Source organism: Lipotes vexillifer, unplaced genomic scaffold, assembly GCF_000442215.2.
Source record: "Lipotes vexillifer unplaced genomic scaffold, Lipotes_vexillifer_v1.1 scaffold977, whole genome shotgun sequence".
Lineage (NCBI taxonomy): Eukaryota > Metazoa > Chordata > Mammalia > Artiodactyla > Lipotidae > Lipotes > Lipotes vexillifer.
The window spans coordinates 805127-815902 of record NW_006783088.1 but is presented as its reverse complement, the minus strand read 5'-3'; the positions used below and the strand labels follow the sequence as shown (position 1 = coordinate 815902).

The 10776-nt window shown below is 39.7% G+C and overlaps 1 protein-coding gene across 1 annotated transcript in view; it reads right to left on the bottom strand.

Annotated features, from left to right (window-relative positions):
• Positions 1-2686: 2686 nt before the first annotated feature.
• LOC103074052 (olfactory receptor 1444-like) overlaps positions 2687-10776 on the bottom strand; it is a 10064-nt gene continuing 1974 nt past the window's right edge. The window contains 5 exon segments of the mRNA XM_082931015.1: positions 2687-2934; positions 2937-3389; positions 3392-3656; positions 7226-7328; positions 8441-8505. Coding sequence (XP_082787141.1) covers positions 2687-2934; positions 2937-3389; positions 3392-3656; positions 7226-7328; positions 8441-8505 — 1134 coding nt within the window.

Here is a 10776-nt window from a genome sequence, read left to right as displayed (position 1 = left end):
AGTCTTCCTGTGCCTTTACTGTGCTAACTTGAGCTTCAGGTCTTACAGTGTCTTTCCTTCGTGAGGACATTCATGCAGGGAGAGGGTGCATGTTGTTAAAAACTAAATGAGCATTTTGTCTCCATTTGAGAGATTTCCCATGTGGACATGAAAAGTTCCCCATGGTAATTTGTATTCTGTAAATTGATGTCTTACTGGCAACAAGACATCTCCTTCTGAGCAGTTTATGTAAATGAATACTCATGTGACGTCAGATTGAAATGTGTCTGCTGTAGGACTGGGAGGTTGGAGGACAGGAAATTAAACAATGAATGGACATAAAGGCTTGGACGTGGATGGGGTGGACAGAGTGGGGGAGCTCAGGAGCCAAAAGTGGGAAGTACAAGAACAGAGAAGTGAGAGCTATTGCAGGACTCTCAGCTGTATAAATCATGCATGCATTATGACGGGCATGTTTGCATACTTTATTTCATGGTATCTTCACAGTTTATCCTGTATGTTGGGTTCAAAGAGATCAAATGACTTTCTCAAGGTCACACAACTGATAAGAAGGGTAAGAATCTTCACCCAGCTCTTGATACTAGAACTAGGACCTTCATACCCATTTGCAGTCAAATGTAGTGCCAGTTTGAGATGACTTCAATAGAAAACGTAATATGTAGTCATTAGGCCTTTAACTCTTAGAAGATCCACATACTTTTCTGCCTAAACTGGGATATAGAGGCAGAAAGAAACATGCCCAGAAACACACCTTACTAGGTACTGTAACAGTTTTAATATAAAAACTATAGACTTTAATTTTTCATAGGGATCTAACTGCTTAGTGGTGAGGGAAGTTCTTGCTTGGGCTGAAGATGGAAAGAGGTTGAGGAAAAAAGGAAGAAACAGAGGAAGAGGAGAAGGGAAAAGAGGAAGCAGGAAAAGAGGAGCAGGAAGAAGAGGAAAAGGAGTTAATGATATCTATCAAGTAGGAAAAGAAGCTGAGCTCTGAGTGGAACACACTCAATGCTCGGATAGATGCTTCCCAGACTCTTCTCCAAAGCTGGGTACCTTGAGCTCTGTAACTTCTACAAGTCACTGAGAAGGACTCCTTGGTGAAGTGGATCCTGGCCATTCAAGGTTGTTCTTCTGTGTGTTACTGGAAAATCCTCACTGCTAAGGCAGGGAGGTGGGAGGATGGATGAAGCAAGTCTAGGTTGTCAAGGCCTTGGATCCAGAAGAAGCTCCCAATCCCTTTAGGTGATGGTGACCATGTGCTTGAGAAAGTTTTTCCTACAGGTCAGCCTAATGTCCCTCTTTGCTTCTCTCTCCACAAGACCCATGATCAACCCTCTTCAGACCAAGGCTGCCCTGTGCGTAATGGAGTTTGATCATCTCGAAACTAATATGACCTTCTAAGCTCCCTGATTTAGCCCACCAAGATTTCTGGTTTTCATATTTAAGATAAAAAAAAAATTCTTTTTGGAGATCTTGAAATCATGAAATATGTGGCAGCTTAGACTAATCGTAGCTATAAACATCAAGCAGTTGAAATGTGAGAAATGAAATTAATCACCGCTCCCTTCCCACCCACACACATCCGCTCACACCAGTTAGCTCAGGAAACAAGACCTGAAGGTAGACTTGTGCTGTGCATCATCAGGCCATTCCCATCTTAAGAAGTACATTAACACAGGCTTTTTAATTTTTGCTGCATCTAATTACAGAACATCTGAATAGAACAGGGATCCAGAGGTGAACTGAATTATTGAAAAAACAGAAGCAATGAGGGCACAAAAATCTATTGTGTGAATTCATAATAGATTCACAAAACTTAAGGATGACAAGAAATGCAAGTATTTAATTCAGAAGGCAAATATCCCTTCTCAAGGCCCCTGGAAAAAAATTTTTTTCTTTAAACCTTTTGTAAGTTTTGGTTATTATGTTAGACCAAGGCCAAAAGCATAGAACAGAGTGCAGGAACTCTAAAAAGAGATATACTTATTCAGGTTAAAGTTTAAACAATTTATCTACTGAAACATACATACACAAGGTGGCTTATTGATTTCTACAAGTTGTCCTAACACTTTAACAGAAGGAGATGGAGAATACAAAAGTACACAATCTATGAGTGAGGATGGGAATGAGAGTGGGCTCAGAAGGATCGGGCTTAGAAGGATTTCATACTGGGTCACCTGACTCTTGGTCCAGTGCCTTGTCCTTTCAATTACAACCTTCTCTGAGACGCTATTAAAAATATTGAAACATCCTTTGTCAGCATTAGACACTTTAACTTTCAAACTCACGGATCAAAGAAACGAAAAGCATAAGGCTGTGCCTTCCAGTTGACAACTATTATTCAATGAAGATGTAGTCCTTACACCACGTTTTAATAACAAATGGAAAATTTCTTCCAATTAAAATAGGGAGAGGGAAAGTCAGTGCACTCACTTTATGCTTTGATCTTCTGTTTAAACCGTGTCGGGAAACTAATGCAGGAAGGATTTTAAACATCCCAGGGTGTTGTTCACTAAATATAAGGTTACTTTTCTGAGTGAGACATTTCAAAAGGCTGCTTTTTTGCCACTTTTCCTAACAGCAGAAGTAACCACTGTTCTTGGAGAAGAAAGAACTGAAATCTGCCAAACCTCAAAAGTTGAGGTGGCATCTAGGTATGGGGGGGAAGGTTTATCCCTTAGTTACCTGCCTACTTCCTACTCACACTTAAAGACTGGGAATTAAGTTTGTTGAGTATTTTCCAGAGAGCATGTTTCACTTCTTTGTTCCTAAGACTGTAGATCAAGGGGTTCAGCATGGGAATCACCACCGTGTAAAACACAGATGCTATTTTGTCCATGTCCATGGACTGGGTGGAGCTGGGCTGTAAGTACGTGAAGATGATTGTTCCATAGAAAATGGAGATGGCTGTGAGATGGGACGCACAGGTGGAGAAGGCTTCCTTCCTTCCGCAGAATGCCTCCGTCAAACAGCAATGTATACGAAGAAGTAAGAGATGAGGATGACCAGGAGGGTGAAAAAGACATTGAAGCCCACGACAAAGAAGGCCACCGGCTTGCTCATGCATGTGTTGGAGCACGAGAGAGCCAGGAGTGGAGGGACTTCGCAGAAAAAGTGATTCATCTCATTTGAAGCACAGAAGGAGAGTCTGAAGGTGTCTGCTGAGTGGATGCAGGCATCGAGGAAGCCACAGGCATGGAGGAAGCCGCAGACATAGGAGTCCACCATCAGGAGGGCACACACACCTGCTATCACGGTGGTGGTGTAATGAAGGGGCCTACACAGCACTGCATGGCGGTCACAGGCCATGGAGGCCAGGAGGTAGCACTTGACAGTGGCAAAACCCACAAAGGAGAAAGGCTGAGCAGCACATCCATTGTGGGGGATGACGGTGCAGCCACCGTCTGGGGAGCTATGGCTGAGGAGTGACCCGGATCGACAACGGAAAGGCTGCTGAGGAAGAAATACATTGGAGTGTGGAGGTGGGAGTCTAGCAGATGACCAGCATCATCCCCCCCATTCCCAACCAAAGTGATGAGGCGGATGAACAAAAATACCAGGAGGAGGGGAACCTGGAGGTTGGGGTCATCTGTGAATCCCAGGAGGGTGAACTCTGTTGCTTCTGTGCTATTCTCCACTGAGGTTAACTTCAATTTAGCCTGGCAATTAAAGAAGAGGAGCCAGTGAAACAGATGAAAGTGTAGAGGGATGATATAAAAATAGAATACTAATATATATTGAGAAAGTACTCTGTGTAAGGCACCTGCTAGACCCTTCTATTACATTACAGCATTTAATCCTGTGAGATAAGTACTATTATGCCTACTTTCTTGGGAGCTTAATATTGACGAGAATAACCTAATTAGTAGGGGTCAGAGTTAAATTCACATCCTTATACTTCTGAACCCAATGGCCATACATTCAGAGCTTGAATTATTCTACCTGTTCACATCATTTGAAACAAAATACGATACGTCTCGTAGCCTAGCTTTTAAGATTTTGTTTATTCAATTTTTTAAAAATCAAAAAGAGAATAGTATGAAGTAAAAAGTATAAATCCCTCATTCCTTGTTTTTTTATTCCACTCCTAAGGGTATAGCCTCTACAGAGATTTCCTGATATTTTGTATGCCAATAGAATTATCTGGTACTAAGCAGAGTAAGAGCTTACTGTATGCCAGGCACTGCTCCAAGAGATTTACTTGAAGTTAACTTATTTAATCCTCAAACCAACTCGTTGGGGTTGATCATATTATTTTCCTCATTTTACACAAGGAGAAACTGTATAAATGTGTAAACTGTGCAAAATATACCCAAGGAGTATATATGATAATACTCTTATTTCAAAATGTTCACCTTTTTCAACAATGCTCCATGATATAAAATATGCAAATAGAGCATTTTGCTTTTTACTTAGATTATTTCCAGTTGTCAGTATATTTTATACTTGGTCTCTTTTTTCTGGCTACTAGCTGTGCCTAAAATCGAGTGGCTTTTAGATGAAGACTGGAGAGCTATTATTATGAAATAATAGTAATAATAATAAGATGAAGAAGAAGGAGGGGGTGTAGGAGGAGGAAGTAGAGGGAGACGGAGAAGAGAAAAGACAAGGAGAAGAGAAGAGAAAAATATTGCCCAAAGTCACAGAACTGGTAAGTCTTGAAAGTGGAATTAACACCTTGGTCTCTCTGATATCAAATCCAAAGCTCTTAACTACAATTTTAATGTCTTTATAAGTTTATCCCTCAACAGTAATTCAATTGCATCTTATCTTTATATATTTAAATTGAGATCATACCTCTCCACTTCCTATCACAAGTCTTTGTTATTGATCCTGATTACAATTAAGTTCTCCCTTCTCTGCTCTCCCAAAGCACTTGAGACTTGAGTGATTCACACAATTAGTTGAGCAACCACCCAGACTACCATGACCCCTTGATCACATACCTAAATATTGGTGAATTAATTAGAACATCAATAGCAAAGTGTTTAAACATTTTTCATGCTACCTAACCCCACCACAAACAGCTTCTTGTTCTCTTGTCTAGCTGGGTCCACCTTTTCTGCCAACATATTAGCTAAGACTCATAGTATAAAAAATATTCAGAATTAACAGTGAGACTGGGGCTGGGCAGGCCTGGAGAAAGACTTGTGTCCTAATTCTAGTGACCTGTCCCTCTCTCCTATTTTCCCTCAGTCTGATGTGCTTATAGGTTTTTCCTGTCCCTGGTGGCAGAATGGGTGACAACAGGCTCTGACAGAGGAAGAGAGAAAGGGAAAAAGAAGGGATTTAAGGGAGAAAAGGCTTCAGCTCTGCTTGACCTTGGTTATCTGCAACTGCAGTGATCAGATTGGTAAGGAGCCTTTTTTATACCACAAATGGAGACAGCCCAGCCTGTCACGTTCGGATGAGGATTACACACAAGACGGGCTCAGCCAGTTTGGAAATGCTATTGGTCAGGAACCATGATAAAACTCCAGTCCTGGTTTCCATTTTCCACCTTTATAAACAGTGCTCCAGGGAATACCCTTGTAGATACCCCTTTCTTTTTCCTTAAGATAAATTCCTAGAATTTTACATTTTTATCCTTCTTTTGGTTATTGACAGATTTCCATTCAGTAATGTGTCAATTAACTTTCCAACCAGCAGCACTTTCATTACATTTAGCCAGTCCTTCTTTTTTCTTTTTTTCCTTTCGACTTTTGTCATGTGTGTGTACTCTATAATTTAGCAGACACAATATCCTATCATCTATGACAGGCAGTTTCCTGATATTATATATTAGGAACCTGGGGCCTCTTAACTGCAATATCTGTACAAAGCCCCAGAGCAGGATCTATCAACCTCATCACTATTAACATTATGTGCTGGATTAAAAAAAGAATGAAATAATGCCATTTGCAGCAACACGGATGGACCTAGAGCTTGTCATACTGAGTGAAGAAAGTCAGACAGAAAAAGACAAATATCATATGGTATCACTTATATGTGGAATCTTTAAAAATGGTACAAATGAACTTATTTACAAAACAGAGTTAGAGTCACAAATGTAGAAAGCAAACTTTCGGTTAGCAAGGGGGAAACAGGGAGGGGAGGGATAAATTGGGAGATTGGGATTGACATATACATGCTACTATATATAAAATAGATAAGTAAATAAGGACTAACTGTATAACAGGGAACTCTATTCAATACTCTGTAATGACCTATATGAGAAAAGAACCTAAAAAAATAGTGGATATATGTGTATGTATAACTGATTCACTTTGCTGTACAGCAGAATCTAACACAACATTGTAAATCAACTATACCCCAATAAAAATTAATTTAAAAAAGACATTATGGGCTGGACAGTTCTTTGGTTGCAGGTGGGGGTGAGGCAGGGGAAAGGCTGTCCAGTGCATTGTAGGAGCTTTAGCAGTATCCCTGGCCTCTATCCACTAGATGCCAGGAGCATACTCCCTTCCCCAGCTGTGACAAACAACAATATCTCCAGATACTGCCAAATGTCCCAAACGTCCACAGGGTCATCCCTGGTGGAGAACCACTGTTCTAGAGATTATAAAACTCTATTTGTGTTCACAGTTTACTAAATCACAATTCCATGAGTTATGTATATTATATATTTTACAGCATACACATATATTACAGACCCATATTCATGTATAGATGTATATATATGAAGAAACTGAGACTTGGTGAGATAAAGCAGTTAGTTCAAGATCTAGCACTCCAGCCAAATATTGCTGCTCATTGGTGGGGTAGTCGAGGAAAGGAAAACTGCTTGCCAAGTACTGTGCTCCTTCAACTAATGAGATACTCACATTCCTATTTCATAAACCAACCTCTTCCCCAACACAAGGTAGGGTAAACAACGCAGAAAAACTCCAAAAATGAAAGGCAGCTGACTTAGTGTGGATTCTGAATTCTATTCCAAAACACCTTCCCAAATGCTTGTTTAATCCATTTTCATGGTTAATACTGATGACCCAATTATATGTACCTAAGCTGTAGGTCTGATTTCTAACAGTTATCACACACTCCCTATACTGAATTGCCCCAGACTGCCATCTTCATATATTATCAATTAACATTCAAAGTATTTCTATGTTCTCTTGATGGACAACACTTTCTATTATGCACTGTGTCACTATTAATAAATGTGTCTGGATCCAGAGCAGCAAAGAGAATTTGGAGTCAGGGCAGAGAGAGGAAAGCTTTGCTTTGCCCGGCACCATCCCTGAAGGCCTGAATCTAAATCCCATTGCTGCCACTGCTGCTGTGTTCCCTCGCACCAAAGTCCTACAAAGGCCAAGCTTTTCTGCATAGGCCTAAAATAAATATCAGAAGGAGCCTTTAAAAAGTAAAGACATTTAAAAAAAAATATTTAAAGGTAGCCTGTGATCAACTGCTTTATTTAATAAATAACAAATATGAGGGAATTCCCTGGTGGTCCATTGGTTAAGACTATGCACTTTTACTGCCGAGGGCCCGGGTTCGATCCCTGGTCAGGGAATTAAGATCCCACAAGCCGTGTGGCGTGGCTAAATAAATAAATAACAAATAAAGTGTGTTGAAAACTGAAAACCATTAAAGCTTCAAGGATTAAGGGATTATAAGAGTAGAAACCACCAAGATAGATAATCTGAAAATAAAAGTGTTATCAAAATTGTTTCTAAAGGTGTTTGAAGAATCACCCTCAGCCATCACATCCCATTGGGGGATTTCCAAAAGAAGAATCTCAACGGAAAACCATAAAGACTAAATTCCACGAAAAAAGAGACAATAAAGAATTAAGGAAGATAAAATACGAGAAAATCTAGCCACTGTGTGGTCTATGGTGGGTGCTCAATACAAACTAAGTTATCTTTTCATGAAACTATCCGTCAATCAATAGAAAACAAACTTATGGTTACCAAAGGGGAAAGGAGGTGGGGGAGGGATAAATTAGGAGTTTGGGATGAACAGATACAAAATATAAAATATTTATCTCTATATAAAATAGATAAATGACAAAGTCATATATATTTATATATTACATATATATATATTATATAATATATGTATCTATGACTGAATCCCTTTGCTGTACACCAGAAACTAGCACAACCTTGTAAATCAACTATACTTCTACAAAAAAATATTTTTAAAAACTATTGGTCAATCATATGAACTTGAGTCCCAGATTTTATTAACACCAGCTGGTAGCAGCATTCTACCTAGAAATGACTATGTCAGTTTCTGTTTAAGAAAAGATGACCCGAAAATTACCTAGGAGAGGTTCATTGTCTCAGTTTTTCATGTGGCAGAGGAAAGTGGGGAAAATGGAATTGAGTCCTTTTTTTATACCTACTTCTGAGCTCCTTTCTCCTAAAACAACCCATTATTTTCACCCACAGTATGAAGAATGTTGAAAAAAAAAAAAAAGTCAGGGAAAACATACCTAGTTCCTTGGGAATTCTGAGACCTTAATTCAGAACTGCCTTCAACTACGGGGGTTTTTGAAGCCTGCAAAGGGAAAGAAAAGCTGTTCAGTCTCAGAAGACCTCAGATTTCAAAGCGTAAAAGATTTCCTGAGGCTACCAAGTAAGTGTAAAAGCAGTTCAGCTGCGGTTGCAGGTTGTTTCAGAGCTTGAGAGGTACCAAACTGCATGAGAGGCCTGGGATCAGCCAGAAGCTGGCATCTATGTAGATGTGGGAGCCTCTGGAGGGACTCAACCCCAATCCAGAGCTCAGTAACATACAAACGAGTAATCAAAACACCACTTTCTTAGATTCCATATATATGTGTTAGCATACGGTATTTGTTTTTCTCTTTTTTCACTTACTGCACTCTGTATGACAGACTCTAGGTCCATCCACCTCACTACAAATAACTCAATTTCGTTTCTTTTCATGGCTGAGTAATATTTTGCATTGTATACATGTGCCACATCTTCTTTATCCATTCATCTGTCGATGGACACTTAGGTTGCTTCCATGTCCTGGCTATTGTAAATAGAGCTGCAATGAACATTGTGGTACATGACTCTTTTTGAATTATGCTTTTCTCAGGGTATATGCCCAGTAGTGGGATTGCTGGGTCTTATGGTAGTTCTAATTTTAGTTTTTTAAGGAACCTCCATACTGTTTTCCATAGTGGCTGTATCAATTTACATTCCCACCTAGGGGCAAGACGGGAATAAAGATGCAGACCTACTAGAGAATGGACTTGAGGATATGAGGAGGGGGAAGGGTAAGCTGGGAGAAAGGGAGAGAGTGGCATGGACATACATGTACACTACCAAATGTAAAATAGATACCTAGTGGGAAGCAGCCACATAGCACAGGGAGATCTGCTCGGTGCTTTGTGACCACCCAGAGGGGTGGGATAGGGAGGGTGAGAGGGAGGGAGATGCAAGAGGGAAGAGATATGGGGATATATGTATATGGATAACTGTTTCACTTTGTTTTAAAGCACAAACTAACACACCATTGTAAAGCAATTATACTCCAATAAAGATGTTTAAAAAAAAAAGACAACTAAGAAAAAAACCCCAAAAAACCCCCCCAGAAAACCCACCACTTTCCTGAGGGAATGAAACATTATTGTGATGTGGAAAGGCTTAAAGGCCCAGGGGGAGCTCCAGGCCTTCAAGCAAGGGCTAAAATGATTGGTGATCAAGTTCCATCAAAAATGCCTTCAAAGGAGCTGCAGGGTCCAACCATCCCCACTCAGCCTATAGAAGACGTCCTGTGAGAATTTGGGATTTGGCACTTTCTCTAAGACTAAACGGGGAGAAATTTTCATTTTAATTTCATTTTTATTTAAAATTAGAAATTAAAATTTCTAATTTTAAATATAGATGATAGACTTCATCAAAATTTCCATTTGCCTAAATCCAGCTCTAAGGAACCTCAAGTTACAAGGACTTTTATGGATCAAAACAGTTTCACGAAATTTTTTTCCAATCAACTTGATTTTAAATGAGCTTTAGCATGGAGCTTACAGGAAGCAGTCTTCTATTCCAGCCCCTACTGAATGATCACATATTGGATGCTTCCTATGTTTCAGCCCTTGCTAAGTACTGTATGAGTGTGTTTTTTCACTTACTGTTCACCCAACTCTACGAGAAATGTATTGATATTATCTTTCCAGTTTTACAGTTGTGAAAACTTCAGTATATACCTAACACCCTAATCTTGGTTTCTAATAATAATCTCCAATAAAAGGAACTCCTTGGAGAACTGACTGATTCCAAGACTAGAGCAAGGGATACAACACACAAAATTGGAGCAGCTTGTCACTCCAGGAAGTAAGGAGATGCTCAAGTCTGTCTGACTTAAAGTCTACATAGTTTTACACCGTGCTCTATTGCTCCTTTTGGGAATCAATGCAGAAGAACAGGGCTGCTCTCAGACTCCAGAAAAGCGTCATGCTTCCCACAGGGACTCACAAATGCGTGTTCCAATAGAGTCAGCTACAAAAGTGAAGCTTATTTACATTTTTTCTTTTCCTTTTATAAAAAAATTTCTGTTAGAATAAATTTCATTTTTTTGATAAAATAAGAAGTGACCAAGTAAGTGGCAAGCTAGGTGTTAAGAGGCCAAGGATGTTTTTGCACCACTCTTCAAATTTTGTAGGATCTAATCTTCTGACCCACACATCCAACCCAAAGACTAGACTTTCCTCATTGTTATTTTATTTGATCACTACAACAACCAAAGGGAGGATGGAGAGAGAAAGAGGGAGAGAAAGGGGGAGAAAGATTAAAAAGAGAGGAGGAGGGGGAGGAGGGG